At 37.0% G+C, this 22,035-nt stretch overlaps 1 protein-coding gene across 1 annotated transcript in view; it reads left to right on the forward strand.

Moving 5' to 3' along the window:
- Positions 1-22,035, forward strand: part of FBXO42 (F-box protein 42) — an 80,373-nt gene that overhangs the window by 28,872 nt on the left and 29,466 nt on the right. Inside the window, exons 2-4 of the mRNA XM_010957476.3 lie at positions 9,556-9,822; positions 12,027-12,143; positions 19,797-19,931. Of these exons, the coding sequence (XP_010955778.1) occupies positions 9,573-9,822; positions 12,027-12,143; positions 19,797-19,931 (502 nt within the window). The 5' untranslated portion in view covers positions 9,556-9,572. The remainder of the gene's footprint in view (positions 1-9,555; positions 9,823-12,026; positions 12,144-19,796; positions 19,932-22,035) is intronic.

The raw sequence follows: 22,035 nt of genomic DNA on the forward strand, positions 1-22,035 counted from the left end.
GAGGAACTGCCATACTGTTTCCCACTGTGGCTGCACCTCTATATTGTGTGTCTGTTATGTTTGGCTGTTAAAAAATTAGTTTTAGAAAGGCAAAGCCTCCTTGTTTCCCTCCTCATAGGTGATGCTCTTAACTTTGATGTGTGTCTTTCTAGATCATTTTTCTATGTATTTATATATATAGATACCTATATGGATATATAATTTTGATTTATTCCTTTGTTGTTGAACTGGCTATGAAAGAGTTGTTTGGGTGTTTCATTAAAAGTAACCCCCCAGAGAGTTTGATTTGGTTGGTTTGAGTGGACTTAGGAATCTGAATTTTAATAGTTCTAATAGTTTTAATAGTTTTATAGTTTAATGATTCTGATGGGCAGCCGCTGATTTATTCTTTAATATAAATGGTATTAACATATTTTCCCCATTTTTGGAGATCTCTTCATGCCAATATATGCTGACATACTCACATTTTAAATAACTAGTGCTTTAAATTCTATAGTTTAGAGATAGAATTTATCTAGTCATTCTTCTATGTATAGACTTTTAGGTTGTTGCAACTTTTTGTCACTACAGAGAAGATGCAACAAACCTCCACTTGTGCATATGTATGGATGTTTGTGTTGGAAGGATATCTGAAAAGTAATTTGCCGAGTCAAACGGTTTGCATATATTAAATTGTTAAATATTGCAAAATCCAATCCAGTATTGAAGTTTTCCGTCTTCTGTATAAACTTTTTCTTCTTCTAAAGAAGGAAATACTTACATAGTTGACCCTTGAACAACAGGATTGAACTGCATGGGTCCCCTTATACAGGGATTTTTTTCAGTAGTAAATACTACACTACTACATCATTTGGTTTGGATACAGAGGAACTGCATCTAGGGAGGGCTATTGGTTATATACAGATTTCAACTGAGTGGAGGGGGGTTGCCCCTAATTCCCACCTTGTTCAAGAGTACAAGTGCAATAGCAGAAATATTTGTATGAGATATGTTGATATATTTAGAAGAAACTGAAAATCAATTGCCTTTAATTTTTTTTTAATTATGAGGAAAATACTTACTTAATGATACAGAACTGGTTTTGCAAAGTAAAATGAATTTGATTTTTTTAAAACAAAATTCTTTCCATTGAAATAGTTCTGCAGTGGATGAATGAACTAGGAAGATGTTAGCCCTTCTTAGAGGTGAAGCCATGAAGTATTGATTGCTTTTGTCTTTCTTAACCCAGAGGAGAGGCTTTTTTTTTTTTTCCTTTTTACATGAACTTTCCTTATCACAGATTTTCCTCTGGATCTTGAAGAGTTTTCTAACTTAAATCATTTTAGAATGAGGTTTGGACTTGTTCCTTTTTTCTTTTCTCTGTCTCTCTCTCTCTTTTTTTTTTAATGTAGCATAAAATAGCACCTTATGTGAGAACCTGATGTTTTAAACTTCAGCTTCTGTGGAAAGTTTTGAAACTCTGTGGTTTGACTATTATACTCCTAGTAACAGTAATAAAATTTGACTGATATAATCCATTGCAGTTTAAATGAAAAAAAAAAAAGTGCTACAGTTAAGTCTTGTTGAAAATACAGACCTTAAGAATTTAGTAGGGGAAACACATGGGTGAAAAAGCATTAAAAATTCACCAGCCAATGAAACAAAAGAGCAGCAGCTAATCTATTTCTGAAAGAAATCAGGTTACATTCGTCTTTGGTGCATTCTTGCCAGTAGCCATCATTGTCTCTGCTTTTCTAGCGCTAGGAAATGGTTTCCCAGCGTACTGGGAACAGCTAGTTTAAATTAGCCTTTAAAAAAATTCAGACTGTATAACTTGTTTTAATTGTCTGTGGGATTTTCTTTTCACAAAGCAAATAAGGAGTAAAATGAAATATCATGACACAGTAGTGAAATAGTAGTCCTAAAAATACCGGTTCAAGTTCATATTGTCTTGAAGATTTGTGCATATGTGTGTTTATAAGGTTTCCTTTCTTGGGAAGGACAGCCTTCATTCAGAGATTATGGTATCCCAACTCATTTAGGTTTATAATTGTCCTTTTATGAAACTATGACAGTATTAAATTGGTGTGTGTGTATGTCTAGTTTTTTGGAGGTTTTTCTTTTTTCCCTTGCCTTATCTAGGAACATAAAAAGTTGTTGACCCAATGTCAGTCCCCTTCTATGTCAGTCCAAGAAAACTTGCTGATCTGTGAAATTCAGAGGTCTGGGAACCACTGTGATAGAACCTTTCCCCAGAAGGCTAGAGAATCCTGGCATGCAATGGTTTTTGCACACTCCTCCTTTGCTTTCAGAGTGAGGGTACATCATGACAGAAAAATCTTAACATCTTAAAAGTAGTAATGATTTGCTTAGATACTGTACATTTTAAATTTAAGAATAAAAACTCCTGCTGCTTTATGCCCCATTTTTAACCCTCTAGTTTTGTCTTTAGCTAGTCTGAAATCTGTGATTTTATTATTTTTATTTAAATTTTTGATATGAAGTTTCTGTTGTTTTCATCAGAATATCTAGAAATTAACATTTAGGTTTTGTTACTGACCCCAAAATGAAATCATAAAGCTGTGTTTGCTTATTCATTCAGCGGTCTTTTGCTGAGTGCTTTTTGGATGCAAGAAATAGGATTGTTTTCTGTTGTGCCCTAAGGGGAGAGGAGGATGCAGACAGACAACAGCAGTGTAGTAATTACTAGTATGAGGGCAGGCAGTTACTTAGTATTGTGGAAGCATAGAGGGAGAGGTAGTTGTGCTTTGAGCATTTCTGCAGCCTGGAACAGTCAACTTTCAGTTAATACACTTTACTGCTGTTACAGTATGGATATTTGCCTCTTTTTGCATTTTCTTATTTTCTTAAATAATTATTTTCTAGAGGGAAATAATTTCCAAGCCTAGGAAGTTGCACCTTTTAATGCACCTTTTCTCTAACTCTCCTCTGATTCATACTATACTTAAAATGAAAGCCTTTTGTTTAAAATCATTCTTAAAGTTAAATTATTACATTCAGAATTATTATATACTTTGTATATTATTACTATCTTCTCTTAAAGTCTAAAAATTCAGTGTCTCACAAAATATAAATTTGAGTATCAAAGCTCTGTTATACTTTTTTCATTTTATGCCAAATGGAACATTTTACTGAACCTAGAATATATGTTCTCTGTGTGGAATTTTCAGAACTTAGAATATCTTTATTGATGATTGAAAAACCAGTACATTTTTCTCAACCATTTATACTTAGTAAAATCCTTTGGGTGCTACATAAGAATATGGAGAATGGCCCTGAGAACTGGTCCAGTTCTGCTGCTATTCTGTAACAGCCTTAAAATGCCTCCACTTAGTATCAGCCATTGCAGAGAATGATAAGAAAATATACTGATGGGTAGTTTGAGGAAATACTTTTTTTTCTGTTTCATTAAAGGGAATCTTAACTTATATAACCCACTGATGTGTTAACCATTAAAAAAAACCCTCACTATAGCTGATACCTGTTATTTGGAATGCTTTCTAGAAACAGCTCTCTGAATTTACATGTCAAAATAGCTGACAGTTTGCTTAATAGCAACAGTAGTTATGCCAAATTATTCTATTTCTAGACTTTTTTTTTGGTCAAAACATTGACTGTCAGGAACTAAGGAGTCTCCAGATTATGGGCTTCTGTTTTATTAAGTAGTATGTACATGTGGTAAAATACCCATTGAGTGAAAAATAGTTTTTGCCCTTTTGTCCTAAAGGTAATTCTGTAAGTGACAAAAAAGTATCAGTACAAGAGATGATAACTTGAAAATCTTCTCTCCTCCGTCCCCAGTTTCATTCTCTGAGATGCTACCTATTCTTCAAAGCCCAAGTGCTTGCTTCTGTATTACTTCCTTCTCATACTAGTTGAAGCCATCTCTTCCTTCCTGGAACTGCTAGAGCTTCTTGTGTGGTACCACAGTTCGTTCTGTGTTAGTGTTCTTTATGTGTCTTTGGCTCTTAGCAGGTTAACCTTTTTGAGAGGAAATAGTGGCATAGCTTTTTTTTGTAACTCCCATGGAATCTAAGCACAGTATTTTCACATATAGCAAATCTTCCACTGATACTTATTGAGTGCATAAAGTAAGGTAGAAATTTATATTTTACTATTTTTTCACTTGTTACAACTTTTTCATTGACTTAGTATAATGATAATAATAATGGTGGTATATTAATAAGAAGGCTTATTATCATATTGGATTGGATCATATTGTGGTCTGTAAATATTCATTTGACAGCATTTTGTATTTTCAATATAAAGAGTAGCATTTAATACTTGTCAGCTCACATTAGTGCTGCTGAGGTGGGTAACTTCATGAGTTCATAATGACATCTGTGCAGGATTGCTGCTTTGCTCCAGAAGCCTGAGAGGCCCTCATGCTGACCAATGACTGGGTGCTTTTCATTCAATCCAGCTACACATTCTTTAGTTAAGTCTCAGTGCTTTATTTAACTATCATCATTAAGAAGTTTCCTTAATTGCACTTTTTAAATTGAGTTATAGTCAGTTTACAATGTTGTGTCAACTTCTGGTGTACAGCACAGTTTTTCAGTCATACATGAATATACATATATTCGTTTTCATATTCTTTTTCACCATGAGCTACTACAAGATCTTGAATATATTTCCCTGTGCTATACAGTATAAACTTGTTTATCTATTCTATATATACCTGTCAGTATCTATAAATCTTAAACTCCCAGTCTGTCCCTTCCCACCCTCCTCCCCACTGGCAACCACAAGTTTGTATTCTATGTCTGTGAGTCTGTTTCTGTTTTATATTTAAGTTCATTTGTTTTCTTCTTCTTTTTTTTTTTAGATTCCACATATGAGTGATATCATATGGTATTTATCTTTCTCTTTCTGGATAACTTCACTTAGAATGACATTCTCCAGGGACATCCATGTTGCTGCAAATTGCATTATATTGTCGTTTTTAATGGCTGAATAGTATTCCACTGTATAAATATACCACAGCTTCTTTATCCAGTCGTCTGTCGATGGACATTTAGGCTGTTTCTATGTCTTGGCTATTGTAAATAGTGCTGCTATGAACATTGGGGTGCAGGTGTCCTTTTGAATTAGGGTTCCTTCTGGATATATGCCCAGGAGTGGGATTGCTGGGTCATATGATAAGTCTATTCCTAGTCTTTTGAGGGATCTCCATACTGTTTTCCACAGTGGCTGCACCAAACTGCATTCCCACCAACAGTGTAGAAGGGTTCCCTTTTCTCCACACCCTCTCCAGCTTTTATCATCTGTGGACTTTTGAATGATGGCCATTCTGACTGGTATGAGGTGATACCTCATTGTAATTTTGATTTGCATTTCTCTGATAATTAGTGATACTGAGCATTTTTTCATGTGCTTGTTGATCATTCATATGTCTTCATTGGAGAATTGCTTGTTTAGCTCTTCTGCCCATTTTTGGATTGGGTTGTTTGTTTTTTTCCTACTTAATTGCATTTTTTAATCTTTTAAAATTGTGGCTAAACTTGATTGCATTTTAAATGTTTGGTTTCCTTTTAGGTAAGTGATATATATTCTGATTTTCTTAAAGATGTGTTTACTCAAAGAGGATTGTCAGATGTCTAGTTGTGTAGAAATCAAAGGCACAATTAGTCAAATATTGTACTAGGATCTGGCAGTGATTGTTATGTGCACAGCAGGGTAGTTTCATTCCCGTCTTGAATTTCTTTGAATCGATTTTAATTCTTCACAAATTAATTGATTTCTTCCAATGAGTTGAGAGTAGTTTGCTGATATCTGCTATCTTTCCAGAATAGGTGGGGAACTTTCATTACTTAGAGATAGAGAGGTTTTCCTGTCTTACTCTGTGTGGCTTACCCTGGGTCACACAGCCTTATAGCTAGACAGTAGCAAATCTAAAGTCTTAGCCTTAATTTATACTCCAGAAGGGCAAGGTATTTGGATTTTAAAAACTGGTTTGTGTTTAGTTGGATATGGTATAATAGTTTTTCAAAGGAAAAGATACTTCTGGGACAAATAAATAGTTTTGTCAGTACCAACCCTCTTGACCCAGCAAGGGGTTATTGGGGATGGCTCAGGAGTCTGGCAGCAGACTCTCAGACCAGTGTACACTTTAAAAGGTCAAAATTCAAGGAATCAGAGAGGTATATTCATTCTGAGCAATAAGATACCTTGATAACATCCAGTGACATATAAGGGTAGGGTCTGCTATTTCCTGGATGTACTGTAAAATAATGTAAAGGGTGTTATGAGTAGAAATGTCAGTAAACCTTGGCCTCATTTGGATGTCTAGTGCTCAGAAGACAAGATGCCTAGGCTAGTGGTCTCTGCTCTCAGAGAGCTCAGATTCTAGTAAGCTGAGTTCAGTTTGTAGTTTCTTCCAAAGACTTGATCACTTTGGGGAAACTGAGAAGGCCTAACACAAATGTGAAGGGTGAGGAAGACTTTTTAAAAAGATTTTCAGGAAAACCACACTCATTGAGTTACTACACTTAGATGTGAAATGTTTTGTAGGGCTTCTTTTGGCATGAAAAAACAAAAAACTGTTTCAAAATGCCTCTGCATCCCCTGGGAGTATGAGTGATGATTTCATTACCTAATCATGGATGTGAAGATGAAGAGTTGTGCAAATTGGTGCTGGGCATGTAATTACAGAGGAATTGCATTTGAGCCCATCCCTATGTGTTCTCATTGGCATCTGTGCTCAGGGCCAAGTTAGCAAACATGCCCTCAGGGACATGGGGTTTGATGCTTTTGTAGACAGTGAAATGATTGATGAGAATTACTTAAAACTGGGTATTACAAAAGTATAAGTCCCTTTATTTAGGCTTGCTAACTGTACTCCCGAGAAGATTTGGGAAAAGAGTAAAAGTTGTTTTATTGAGCCAAACAGATTTATTTTGCTTGGGAAAAAAATAGTGTTATGAATAACCTTTTGCAGCCTTCATCAATACAGTTTGTTCAGAAGCAGACCCTAGGCTCACAATCTGTCAAAATGTGTGAGGGAACAATTGTAATTGTGATGCTATATTTAATTCAAAAGTGAAAGATGCAGCCAAACTCAAGGAATTTGTTTTTTTGGACTCTTTTCCTTGGTGAATTTCAGAGTTGAGTGAAGGTTAAAAAAATATGAGGAAGTCAATAAATTCGAGAATATAGCCAATGGAAGATGAACAATGATAACTTGCAAGGGAAAGAGTAAGAGGGATTATGGGTAGTGATTTTTTTTTGCAGTAGAAAAAGGCACTTTTGGAGGAGATGGGCCAGAAAAAAATTCTCATCATTGTTTTCTATTTTATGTAACTGTACTCTTTAGGGTAGGAGTTAGGGCTGGAAATGGAAGGGCCTTCCTCTGGCAGGTTTAAGCATACGGACGAACAGTTCACCCAAAGTGGACAGAGGTAACTAGGATCTTTTATCTAATACAGTTTATGGTAAACCTATCACAGTACTTCTCTGCTTTTGAGGAATGGAGGGAATTGGTGCTGCCCTTCCTCTGCCAGCACCCACCTCCCCCACCCAGGAGGATTTAGGCTACTCTTCTTCTAATTAGCCACCAATTCATCACTAAGATCCTAGCAGCCACTTTGCTAGGACACATTGCAGCATCATGGGCTAATTTGGTAAATAAATTATGTTGGAAGCAATTTCATGAGTTTTGACTCATGTTTTCCTTTTTTAATGTGATTATTCTTCCAGTTGTTAAGATGTTGTGCATAATTAGTATGTAAATTACAGGAGTGGTAGAGATGAGGGGAGGATTCTGTTCTTTGCTCTCTGTGCACCACCCTGACCCCTCACCTTTTGGAACATTTCAGATCTTTCTCAAGGCCTCAAAGTATATTTCAGGATCACTCTTCTCTTCCTATTATTTCTTATTCTTTTCATCAGTGCCAGAGGGAATGCTGAAAATTTGCAAGGTGGATGGCATAGAGAATGGTCAGGATAGGTGCATATGGTTAAGAGAATGGATGTATTAAAAGATTATAAAATGAACTCAGATGCTACTTCAAAAAATGACTTGCTGCCCGTCTGTAAAGAGTATAGCTAAAGAAAGCTATTAGTCCTTTCAGGGTCTGTATCAGCATTGGAACCAAGGTCATGCTCTTCTCCAAGCAGCCTCCAGCCAGTGGTGGCGAGCAGAGTAGTGATCTGAAAGCCTTCCCTTCTTGCCCAGCACTGGAGTCCTCTAACTGGCTGTCCTCGCTCCTGAGCTCTCTGTTGGACAGGCTTTTTGAGATCTGCATCATGGTCTGATGGCTCCTCCTGATCAGTCCTACCCTTCTTCTCACAAAAGTTTTCCCCATTAAACCTTTTTCATTCCTTATCTTATTTTAACATCTGCTTCCTCTAGAATCTAACCTGTGACACATTTCTTACATAAATCACCTTGTTTCTTCTCTTTACTGTTTTTACCTCAGGCTTTGCATAGAACATCAGTGGCATGGTATAAATAAATTGCCTGCCTCTGTGTTTGTGTGTTTTAATTTGTACTCTTCCTAGAAAATTTAAGGAATACAGATAGCACAAAGATGTTTAAAAATTACCTATGATTTTTTAAAAATTAATTACCTCCACTAGAGGTAACTTAACAGTGTCTTACTTTGTAAGCTTTAGAGAAATGCATTAAGTTACCAGCTTGGTAAATTTATCATAAACTGAACACACCATGTAACCATTACCCAATCAGGAAGCTACCAGTACCGTAGGAGTCTCCCAGTGGTTACCTTGGTAACCACTACTCTCACTTGCAACAGCATAAATTAATTTTGCCTAGTTTTGAATTTGATATAAGCATGGTCATGTAGTGTGTATTATTCTGTCTTTTTTTCTTAGCATTTTGTTTGAGAGATTTATCTATGCATGTATCGGGTTCCTTGCTGTATAGTATTCCATTGTGTGAATGTACCACTCTATCTGTTCTGTTGGTGATGGATGTTTGTATTGTTTCCAGTTTTTTACTCCTTGGATCTGTTATGTTTTCTAGTATAAATATTGCCTTTCATTTGGTATTACAGCTAGTTAAGCCTATTACTGGGAAGTTTGTTATCCTCTTAAGTCACTTGTGTAAAAGCGAAAAAAACCTGTCATTTCTTATTCCCACATCCTCAGAATGTTCTTATTGCTCTTTTTGGACCCACAGTTAGTTTTTCCTTCTAAGTTTGAGGTCTTGAATTATGTTGTTAGCCAAGGGAAGCTAGTTGTTGTTTCCTTTGCTGTCTGCCAGTCAGATCCTTGAGTTACAGGAGTTGTTGTTAGAGAACAAGTTTTTTGGTTTTACTGTTGTACCAGAACTTGGCTGTCATTCTGGTTTTCATTGGGCAGAAAAAATACCATCAGAAGCCTTTAGGGATTTGTTAGATATTTTGGGATGGGCTTGGTATTTCAGCTGTACCTGAGAAATTAAGGTGGTTCATAACTAGTGTGGGAAAGTGCTAAACAACAGTTTCCATATTGAGGATCTAAAAGAAATCATAAACAGCTTGGATGTATGTGCCTGAGTTATTTCAGAACTCCTGACAGTGTATACTGGTGTTTGTTTGTTTCCCACTATAGGTGTCAAGTGGAATGTCATGGCCAGCTCCTCAGACAGTGAAGATGACAGTTTCATGGCTGTGGACCAAGAAGAAACTGTGCTGGAAGGGACAATGGAGCAAGATGAGGAGCCCCACCCAGTACTGGAGGTTGAGGAGACTAGACATAATAGGTCCATGTCTGAACTGCCAGAAGAGGTTTTGGAGTATATCCTGTCGTTTCTTTCCCCATACCAAGAACACAAAACTGCAGCCCTTGTCTGCAAACAGTGGTATCGACTTATTAAAGGTACTGTGGAAAGTGAAAAGGTTTATTTATTTATTTAAAATTTGTTTGATTTATTTTTAGACTCTCAATTTCATCTTCTTTTCTCCCTTAAATTTCTTGTGGTTCTAAAATTTAATGTTAGACAATTAACACTGTACATTTTCCTTTCCTCTTTATCCTGCCTAGTTTTATGAACAGCTTGAATACTGTAATCCAATCTGCAGTTTTAAAATGAGGACTGTGTGTGTGTGTGTGTGTGGTAAGTTTTATTCATGGTCTTACCAAGGACTTTAGCTTGGGAGACAGCCTTTCAGCAGCTCTGAGAAACTGTTCCAAAGAGGTAAGGAGGAGCTAGTATGTAAATAAACTTTTTGGCTAGCATGTAGTCAAGCATATATCTTGGTAAAAGATTACTGCTAATCACAAAGAAGTAATTAGAGTAGAGACAAACTATAATATACAGTTTGAGAAAGATAAAATAGGTCATCTGTGAAACAAGAATAGTAAGCAATTTTTAAAAAGAAAGATTCAGAGGCAGAGGTAGAGCTCTCAGTTATTAAAAAAAAAAAAAGTTAATAGAAGTAAGAATTTCAAAAGAAATATTTGAATTGAGATCATTTCCCAGAAAGTGAAAAACAAAACAATAAAGAGATTATTTTTATGGAGATAAAAGATTTTTAAAATTTTAATGATTAGTCAGAGGGCCATTCTCTGATTGTTAGGAGTTCCAGAAAGAGAAAACAGTTTTTAAAAAATGAAGAGGATGAAATTACCAAAAATATACAATTTATTAGACATATGAGATAGGACTAAAGCACATGACTTTTCAGATTAAAAGTAATCACCAAGGTTTCCAGTGCAATTAAAAAAAAAAACTACATCAAGGAAGAGTATCATGAAATTTCAGAATCACAGATGAGGGTGGTGATCTAATCAAGTATATGAATTTATTCTTAGGTTTTATTTGGCATTCTTACCATTTTGATCTTTTTTTTTTTTTTTTTTTTTTTTTTTTTTTAAGAGAGAGGAGCCTTAACCTAGTACTCACAGTCTTAAATCTTCCAGGGAAATCACTGCCAATACAGTTTTTTTCCCTGAGTCATTATGTATCTGTCTTTTATTCATTACTGCCTCACCTCATTTCAACATTTGCAAATGTGTGTTGCTTCACCAGTGCATAGTGGCATTGTGGTCACACATTAAAAATGGCCATGTCTTTTTAATATTCCAGTTCCTAACTGTGAGTTCAAGCAAGAGGTAATGATCATCATTGGAATACATGTTCTGTGACCCTGCTTAAGGATCCACTAATGTAGTATTAATTCAAGAATGATACATTCTTTCAAAATGTAAATAATTGGTTATACTCTTCATTCAAAATGTTTCTCTTTGAAAAATAAGATAGTAGTTTCATGTGTTGGAAAAATAGATTGTTTCAGAAATATGAAGCTTTCACTTTTTTTTTTAATAGATTTTTTTTTTAGAGTAGTTTTAGGTTCACAGCAAAATTGAGCAGGTTCATAGATTTCCTGAATACCCACTGCCCCCTTACATATGCACAGCCTCCCCTGCTTTCAACATCCCCCACCAGAGAGGTGCATTTGTTACAATGATGAACATACACTGATGCATCATCATCACCCAAAGTTTGTAGTTTACATTAGAGTTCACACTTGGTGTACATTCTGTGGGTTTGGACAAGTCTATAGTGACATGTATCCACCATTACAGTAAAAGCTCTCACTTTTTTAAAAACAGCCTTCCCTAGTTATAAATTGATCTTTTCATAATGCACTGTCAGCTTATTATCTCCTTATTTAAGATGGACAGTACTTGGTTGCCACGGTCTAAATGCTTACTGAGCAGCTGTTGTATTCCAGAGACTGTTTTACCGGCCCCTTTGCTCTGGAGTAAGTAGCACCAGTTATTTTGGTATGTTGCCTCCTGGTATGACATAAAGGGGAGCAGAGTTAAAGTGTGAGCTGATTTTGTAATCTTGAGGGAGTCACTTAACCATTCTGAACCTTGGTAAAGTGAAAGGATTTGATCTTCCAGTTTTGAAATTCTGTGATTCTATTTGTATCTTTGCATGAGAAGTCAAAGAAATTTGGAGTTCCTCAAAGAAACTTATGTCTAGTAAAAGTGATAAGACATAAATGCAGTTTTAATAATTTGATTTACAAGTGAAGAGTCTAGGCTGAGGTATTTGTTATTTTTGTCTTTAGGTGTAGCCCACCAGTGTTATCATGGTTTCATAAAGGCTGTCCAGGAAGGAAACATTCAGTGGGAGAGTCGGACTTACCCTTATCCTGGAACCCCAATCACTCAGCGGTTCTCACACAGTAAGTATTTACTGTGAAAATAGGTCCCATCCTGCCAGTAGTCATGTTTCCAAAAACTTCTTTGGAGGGTTGGATTTTGTTTGACTTTTTAATGAAGAAAATGTAAAAGGAGGGTTTATATTAATTTTACCTCAGAATTAGGGAAGAGCATAGCCTAAGTATATTGTAGGTACTGTTGTATAAGTTTATATTCTGCTTTTTCATTGGATTTTTCTAGTATCTCCTGCTCCAAAAAGGTCAAGGTGTTACGCTTAGACTTTTAACCGTTTGACATCATGTAAGAGGAAAACAAAAGGAAGGCATGTCTGCGGCTTTCTGAGATCCTGCTTAGGGAGTATCCAGAGTTTAGTACTGTGTCTTATATTAAACTCAACTTTAAAATAGTGCATGTTCAGCAAACACTAGGTTTGACTGAGGACACACAGAAATTTTAAACATGAAGGGTGTTGATTATAAAACACAAATTTAAGTAGTAAAATTATAAATGTTCTGGCAAATAGACATAATTTAGGGTTTTTTACTTACTCTAAATTCTCCATCTTAGTTGATTTTTGTAGATACCATTTTATTCTGTTAGTGATTTCTATACCTCCATCAAAGTGAGATTGAGATGTGATATATCTTAAGCCAGTAAAGGTGTATTTATTAATAGTTTTGCATAAAGAAATTTCATTGAGAGGAAAGGAAGCCTCTTAGAAAGTTCTCAGAGTTACTGTTTTAGCTAATATTACTTCTCTTTTCAGAAACCTTCAGTGTCTATTCAATGCTACAAGATAAAAGCTAAACTTAGTCTTATATGTAAGACCCTCTTTAAGTTGACATTTGTCTAAATCTACCACTTCATCTCCCAGCTTTTTCCAAGAGCTCTCCTATTTCAAGTTGTCACTTGGCTATACTCATTTCTTCCTCCCTGGAGTATTCCTGTCCACTTAGCTGAAGCGTGCTTCTCCTTGAAAACTCAGTTGAAGTTCTAGCTCCTTCAGGAAGCCTTTTCTCAACTCTCTACTAGCCCACAGAAAAAATTTTCCTTTTCTGAGCTTACGTTGTTGTCTAGAATACTAATTTGGTGTATAACTCACATTGTATTTTGTTGTTAGCTTATATGAACTTGTCTGTTTTTTGGGTTTTTTTTTTTAAGCCGTATTTTGAACTCCTGAGGGGAAGGAGAGTTACTGGCTATCCATGTTGCCTGGGAAGTCTGCTTCCAAGCTCACTCAGTAACCTTTGGCAGGAGACTCCATTCCTTACTACATGGATCTCTCCACAGAGCTGCTTATGACTTGGCAGCTGGCTTCCCACAAAATGAATGATCAGAGAGAGACAGAGACAGACACCAAGACAGCAGCCATGGAGTAATCTCTGGAGTGAATACCTTCTTTTCTGCTCTATTCTATTGGTTACACAGGGATTGACCAAGGGTGTGAGGATCATTGGAGGCCTCCTGGAGGTTGACTACCCCAGACCATATGCTATACTCTCATATCCAGAGGAGAACTCAGTAAATAATAACTCCTTGAACTGGATCTAAATAGAACAAAGGAGCAGCCAAAGTATTTGTTGTGTTTTTGGTCCTCTCAAAGAGCTGTTTTTACTCATAGGGGAGCTGTTGTGACTCCCCTGGAGTGTCGGATCTCAAAGTGAGATTCCTGCACTTTGAGGGAAGGAGGGCTTCTGTGAGACTCTTTGGGGTATCTGTGAAGTCAGAACTGGCTTCGTTTTAAGCTGTGGGTGTGTAGGAGTGACGAACACAGTAATCCCTAGAGTAGCTTAGCACCCTTACCTTGATTTTCCCAGCTTTCTTTATTAGTGCAGATGTCAACACAGTGAAATAAACAATTAGTTACTACTTCTATACTTTTTCTTCTCATTATTATTATTATAAAAATAGTTTTGAAAGAATCTCATGTTTTCAGGAGTCCACAGACCACACTTTGATAACTGCTGTGATGGACTAAATAATCTTTGTGGAAAATATTTAATGAAATTACAGGAGGATCCATATTAGGTCCAGTATTTATTGTTGAGGAAGGGGCAACTTCAGGTATCTACAGATAATTGGAATAGGAAGAAGAGACAAGGTTTCTAAGGACTAAAGACTTTTTTTTAGGATGGTGTTTGGAAACAAGTAGTTTTAGAACTGTAAGAGAGGGAAACCACATGAATTTGGGTAAAACAGAAACCAGACTAGGAAACAGGGGTGAATAATTATCAGAGCAACAGTTCAGCTTTCTGATGAGCGAGGGAAAAAATATTTTTCAGTTAACTAGTTTTTGAAAAGAGTATTACCACAAAACAGTCAGTATTTTTTGAAAGGGAAATAGAAAGGGATGGTACTATGAGTAAGCTCACAGAATTCAGAGGTTGGTGGGTTTTGATACTTGTTTTTGCTTTAAAATTTTTTTCATGTCCTTACTTGAAATCCAAGAAAGGGTGTCATAGTTTTTTTTTTTTTTTTTTTTTAATGATGTTTGTGTGTTTCATTGCCTTTCGTTGTCTCTTTCGGTCTGTCTCATTGTTTCCTCCTATCTGTCTGTACATGCTATCTAACTGGCAGGCTGAAGAGGATTGTTACAGGAATGGGTGGATTTCAAAATAGGTTGAAAACAAGGAATTCCTTTAATTTTTTTCCTTAGCTCCTTCCTCTTCTAAGTCTGTATTTCTCCCTTGAGCTCTATTTTATTCCATGTACTCATGTTGAGTTTGAGATCCACATTTCCAATTCTTTGCTCATAGTGCCAAGAGATCCACAGATGTTTCTTATTTAGTCAGCTAAAAGTAAAATTCAGTAGTTCCCTCCCCCCCACCCCCGCCAAATTTTCTCCTCTCCCTAATTTAGTTAATGCCATTATCATTCTCTCAATTATACAAGCTTGAAATCTTGGATCCATCCTCAATTCCTCTCCCTTCCTCAACAACAAAAGTCAAAACTTGTTGATTCTGTTCTGTCTCTGCGGTCTCTCTCATACCTTTCCCTTCCCCCACTTTTACGCACATTTCTGATTTAATCATTCCATCTTTCCTAAATCATTTCTAAATGGTCTTCTTGCCTTTCCTCTCTCTTCGTGTGAACCTGGACTAGACACTGTTGGCAGCCATCTGTAAAACTGGGGACAGTGCCACCACCTAGGGCATTTGGAAATGTGTAAAGTCATTGTTTATTGTCTAGACTGGAAAAGTACTATAAGCAGTTGGTAGGCAACGACCAGAGGTGCTAAGTGTCCTGCTGTGAATGGGATGATCCTACACACAAAGAATTGACCTGCCCGAAGTGACAGGAGCCCCTGTCAGAAAACACTGCAAGTCTGAAATATAAAACCAGCCTCTGCCAAAAAAGCCTCAGCCTTTCAGCACTGCGTGTAAAAGTTTCTACTCTACTGGTATTCAAGGCCCCAGCTTATCTTTTCAGCCTGACTCACTGCTGCATCCTTACACAGCCAGGTTCCACCCACACAAGAATCCTTGTAGTCTTAAACTTCCCTACTTCATAGTTTTGCTTGTATTCCCTGATTTCATTCTCCCTTTCCCTCCCATTCCCTTTTCACTCTTAGACTCTTTCACTCCTTGTTAATTGACTGAAAATGTTCTGTTCTCTAAAACCCATTCAAGAGACAAAGCTGAAAGCCACCTTCTTTTACACCACTCTCAAATTCCCGACCTTGGAGATTAAGCTCTTCTCTTCCTCTGCTTAGACCCCCATTTTTTACTGTAAATATCTATTTAAGAGAGGCTACATGCAAAGGAAGAACTTTAGATTGGGAAGAGAGTTCCTCTGCTCCTCTAACCCATAGTTTTTTCATCTGTAAAATGTGTGTGACAAATTCTGTGTATGCCACAGGGTTGCTAGGAAATTTAATTGAGGAAACACTTGTAAAAATATGTTTTAACCTGCAAAATGGTAGGATGATAATGATGTCTCCTCCACAAGATTGTTATCTACTTGACGACAGTCAGGTTCCGTGTCTCAGACATCCGTGCACCTTTAACAACACCTGGTTCATAGCTGATAGTTATTAAGTTCTGTGGAATTGTGTAACAAAGATAATGAGCAGTAGAGCTTTCCTATGTAAAAATCTGGGACAAAAAATGCAGGGGAAGAAAAATGAAGCCAGCTCTCCTAGTTTTTTGGTGAATGTGTGTGTGGCCAATCATGCAACCCTTGATTAATGTAGGATGTCCCTTTCAGACTGACATAGGAGTCTTTTGAGTCCCCAGAATCACATTTTGAAAAATATTTTAGTGTTTAAGCTGAAAATACGGTCAGGTCATTCCATACAAGTGCTAATTGTGCTCCTGCAGTAGGCAGCAGGCCCAGACTGGATAACCAGCCTTTCTTATTCCATAGTTACGTAATTACAAGCCTTATCAAGTATGTCCCGGCTTGTATGTGTAAGACACATGACAGCATAGTTTCTTTAAGCATGGGATAAATGCCTTAGGACCTTTCCCTGGGGACACACGGAGAAACAAAAGAGAATTTAATGTCTGAAAGTGTAAAAATTACAGTTCAGTAAACATTAATTTAGTGACCACCAGGCACCGTGGAAAATATGAAACAACTGGAAGACCTTGTACTTCAGAGAATTATAATATAGTAGGAAAGTATTCAGAACACTGAAGACCTATTTGCTGGTTGTGTGTGTAATTGTGAATATTTGACTTGTCTTTGAATAGGGATTATTAGATTTTAACCCGAGATATGTGACTTGCAGTAGGTGTTCATGCAGCAGTCAAGCACATTTCAGAAAACTTGAAGAGATTTAGCGATTGGGATAATCACATTCTTTATGTTAATTTCTTAGCAGAGTAGTCATACTGTACTGTGAACTGTAACTTTTGTATAGTACATTCCAATGGTCTAGATGTTCTGAAAAGAAAATATTCTGTTTGGGTGGAGAACTTTGGTAAAAGGAAATAACTACTTGAACAGTGGTATTTGCTGAAATACTAAATTCTTTTCTAAAAGGCCCATTGAACTTGTTGGGTCTCCCCAACCCCCACCCAAAACAACATGTAGGTGTCTTAAATAAAAATAGACAAACATAGTTCTTAGGATGCTTAAAATATTTGAGTGTGTTATTGATGGCTATTTTCTCATTCCCATTATATCTGAGTTCTAAACATAGCTGCCTAAATTGACTCCCTTCCTCTCCAAGCTTTGTTGATAATGACTGCTGGGTATTGAAAATACAGTGTGTGAAACATGTCATTTCAGTCCCTTAGCTTTGCGTAGAGTTTGGGCTGTGCCTTCCTCTTCCAGAAACCTTTGTTTGCTCAAAAAGAAGCAGGAAAATGCCGAGTGCCTTATTTTAGTTTAGGATTAAAAAACATGTGGTAAGGACCTCGTGGGGCCCAGCTACTGGCTAGGTTTTCAATCCAAAGAGAGAAGAAGAATGCTTGCTACCTCTTTGAAAAGTAAAGGCACTGTGCTCTTTTGCTACGTGAAGGAAGCCATTGCTAAGAGTTGATCTTTGAGGAACAGTGAGACGTAAATGAGCCCCTGACTCTTTCAGTTATGAAATCACGTATTTGTCTTGACATCAGTTAAGGTTTCAGAAGCCAGAGGACATTGCTAATTTCTGTTCTGGGGGTATATATTATCAAGACTAAGAGAATGTTCTTTTATACCGAGCATCAGTTGATCGGTTCAAAATTGTCCCATTTGTTGGAGTAGCTAGTTCAAAAAAGATATTGGTGGGGGGGGTATAGGTCAGTGGTAGAGTGCATGCTTGGCATGCATGAGGTCCAGGGTTCAATCCCCAGTACCTCTGTAAAAGATGTGAGAAGACCAAGATATCTAAAGCTCAGCTCCTTTAATGGAGATTAAAACGTGGCTTCAGGAATTACACTTATTGTTTGTCTAATGTCATCTAACTTGATCCTTTGTTATTTGCAGTTCTTCGACCTGAAACATGAACAATGGAATTATGTAGGATTTTACTTCTTAATAGACTTTCTTGTTGGGATGTGGATTTAAAAACTGATTTAGATATGGACTAGAAGTTATTTTCAAAGGCAAAGAAAATCAGTGGAAAGTATAAGATCATTTAAACCTTCATATACCATTGTAGTGTGTCTGAGCTCTGGGAATAATTATTTTGCAGATGTGAGCTTATTGATGATTAACTGGTATTTCATTTCTTCACATCTCTAGTTTCTTTAATTTCTTTGTTAATTTGACAAGCCTGCAGCTCCATTATTGCACAATGTCTTATCAGATGTTTTGGATTTACTCCTGCTGGCTAAAATTATTTGGGTGTAAGTGACTAAACACACTGCTTTTATTATCTCTTAACTTACCCAGTTTTCTGACTTGTCCTTCCTAGTGTAGAAGTCCTCAAAGCCCTGTCGGGTAGACTGAGTTAAGAAAAAAATTAAAAAGGAAAGTTATTCCCAGAGCTAGTATTTATCACAGGGGTAATTATAGTAGTGACGTTTCCTTTTTTCTTAACTTGAATAAGTGGTGCCAGAGTTCAGAAGAGATCTTAAAAACTGGTGTGCTAAACTGAACTAGACATGTAGATAAACTGGATGTTCACTAAAACCATGCACTAGTGAATTGAATCTCTGAATTTCTTTTCCCTTTCCCATTTCTTTTATGTGACACATAACTATTCTAGCCTAATTTCGCATGATCCTTGTGAGGTCTTTTTTCACCACTGGTATGCATGAAATGAGTGAAAAGTTTTGTTTGGCCCTTTTCCTGAAATCCAAGATGATAAATGCAGGACCATAAGGAGCATGGTCATCTTTTCCAAAGAACAGAGGCTAAATGAGCTTTCCAATGAGAAGCAAGGTGGCAGAGCTTAGTTTCTATGTCTCTTGTCTAGACTCTGGCTTTGGTCTTTCTGGTTTTAGGGGAACAGACCCTCTCACGGTCATTGCATCTTTTCTTCAGAATAGTGCCCATTGGTGAGGTGTATATAATCATCTAATTAAAAAGGCTCTTCTTAAAGACCTGGTGCTTTTTTAATGTTACTTGCTGCACTGATTTTCTGTTCAGCACCAGTCAGTCAGTCTTGGTGGCTTTTGGATACACTTAGGGGCTTAATGACTTTTATGTTTTTTTCTCTCAGTTGTTTTAGGACCGTTCTACTTCTGAGATCCCCGAACTACATTGGTTCTTTATGTGTGGTTGCTTTATGACAGTTGTTTTCTGTCATTCTCTTTTGTATAAAGCCTTATTTACTGGTTTGTGCTTGAAAGCAAAAACAATAAGAGGAGGACTGGTAGAGAGAAATGGGAGGACAGAATACATCTGTTAGCGCTGACTGTCTTTGCCTAGCCCTACAGGATAATGATGCAGATTTAGATTAATTATGCAGCTGTGCTGAAATTTCACTCACTGAGCACCCGCAATCTGAATTCTTGTGTGCTCATGCTAGACTTATACTGTCTTATTTAATGACATCATTGTCACTTTACTTAGTGTGCTCAGAAATAACATTTCCATAGCTTTTCTCTGGACCTTATTTTAAAGTTTATTGTGATATTGACCAATCTGAAGACAAGAGGCTGGTTATAAGAAAGTTGGTACCTGATAACAGAATTGCAGTGTGTGAAATAATTGATCTTTGAAAATTATGGGCTATCATTAAGATGTTAGAGGGGCTTCAGAATTAGATATCAGTTATTCATTTATTACTTTCTTTCTAGGTGCATGCTATTATGATGCTAATCAGTCTATGTATGTGTTTGGAGGCTGTACCCAGAGCAGCTGCAATGCTGCCTTCAATGACCTCTGGAGACTTGACCTAAATAGCAAAGAGTGGATCCGACCTTTGGCTTCAGGTAAGAGATAAAATGCTGATCTTTGCCTTCTTACCAGGTAGCTCCCTTTGCATGGAAACTCTACCTGATCCTTTTTGGTGTTGGCTTCAAAGACAGATTATTGGCCCTCGATCCTTTGTCAAATCTGCTACTAAATGCTAAGAGTGATATGCTTGTGTAAGGTCTTTGAATTTTTTTTAAATTATGCTTTATCATTAGTATTGGTACCCTGCCAAAACTGCCATGCTGCTGTGTGAATTCGTTTGCGTGGTTTTCTCAAGTGCTGGTACAAGTGTGATACGCTGTTTGGTATGAAGTTGAAGTAAGAGTAGAAGCACGATGGTGAGAACTGTCGTTGACTGACAGAGGCTGTTGTCCCAGGGCTAAGACCTCTGAATATCTTTTGTTGTTGCCATCTCAGGTATTTGGGGAGTGTATGGAACATGCCTGTGCTGGTCACTCTTAACAACTCAGGAATGTGGGAAGATTCCACAGTAGGTGCATTCCTGTACAGTCCCACTGTGCCAGAATTCTGGCAGAAAGAAAGTAGACTATTTTCTCTCTTGACCTAACCTTTCTTGGGGGAAGAGACACACACAATTGTTTTCGCGCTTATGAGGTGGGACAGTTTAAAGGGCACAGTTAAAAGATTGGAGGGGCTGGTGTGATGGAAAAATAGAGTCCGCTGAATATCAAGTATTCTGCTAGATGTGTTGGCAAGCTTTTATCAAACATTCTTTATTTGGCTTTTCAAGGTTGGAATTCACTCTAGGACTAAGGAGACGTGGGTACGCCTTGGGCAGAGTCCCTGCTTATTTAGGCCTTGATTTACTTTGATTGCTAAATGGAAGGCAACATGGTATATTAGAAAGGGCACTAGACTAAAAGTGAAGAGACATGAGGTTCATTTCCTGGCAAAATTGCCATTCTCCGTATAAACCAAGAACGAGTTACTGTATCTCTCTGAGAGAAATACAGAGGATGACCAGAAGATTCTGTTTTTAAGTGGGTTGGAGAGGCTGGTTTATGTTTCCCTTTTTGTGTAATGATTGCTATGAATGTCTAGGCCAGAGGCTTAAAACCTTTTTATGAAAGGAAACTATATTCTGCTTCCCCAAAGCTGTAAGCTCCTGTTCCTTCCCTCTGCAATAGGCAAATATAGGAGGGAGCAGTCTACAGGTGGGGCTGCGTTTTGTGCAGATGAAGTTCTTGGAAATTACTGGAAAGATGAGGAAGTGTTAATCTTTAAAATTTTTTGAAGATTAATACTATCTTAGAGCCCTCAAAGCTGTGTGTTTCCACCACTGTGTCCCTTACGGCACTTAGTGCAGTGTCGATTAGAGTTTGGAATCACATTCTAAAATGTAGAGATCTTTTCAGCTTGAGCGTCCTGTTGCCCCTGTACTTATTGTCCAGGCCCCATTTCAGAGCACATCTGATGTTCCACTCACAATAATACTGCCCTCCTCTGCTTTGTAAACAAGCGTTTATGCCTTTGATAATTTGGATCGATGTTGCTCTTTCTTGTAGACGTGGAGCTCTGGACCTTCATAGCCTGTTGGCAACTACTTTTCCTGTTTTTCCTTATTTCTCCCTGTAAGATAGACATGGGATTTTTTTTTAAAACTACTAAGTTTAAAGACTATGTTTTGAAATCCTCGAGGTAGGAGTATCAGAAAAATAACTGAGTTTATAATTCATATTCTACAAAGAATCTGAATTTTTAAAAATATGATGTTAGACTGTTCCCTTTTATAAAACATATAAGCTTCTGAATGTTTAAAAGTAAGTTTCTAACAAAGATTCTAGTTTCTGCTTTAATTTACAATTAGAGCCTTTTTGGAGGAGGGGAAACTGAGCTTTTTGAAATATCTGCTTAAAAAAAAACAAACAGTAGTTTAATAGAGTTCTGTGAGATTCTCATTTAGGCAGAAATCCCATGGGAAGATTGCCTGAGGAAATGTTTCTATATGCTGTCATGAATCCCAACCAAAATTACTTCCTAACTGAAACATCAATGAGTCTTTCTTTTTTTTTTTTATTGAAGTATAATCAATTTACAGTGTGTTGTGTTAATTTTTGGTGTACAGCGTAGTGATTTGTTTATACACACATATATTCCTTT

Source organism: Camelus bactrianus, chromosome 13 (genome assembly GCF_048773025.1).
Source record: "Camelus bactrianus isolate YW-2024 breed Bactrian camel chromosome 13, ASM4877302v1, whole genome shotgun sequence".
NCBI classification, from domain to species: domain Eukaryota; kingdom Metazoa; phylum Chordata; class Mammalia; order Artiodactyla; family Camelidae; genus Camelus; species Camelus bactrianus.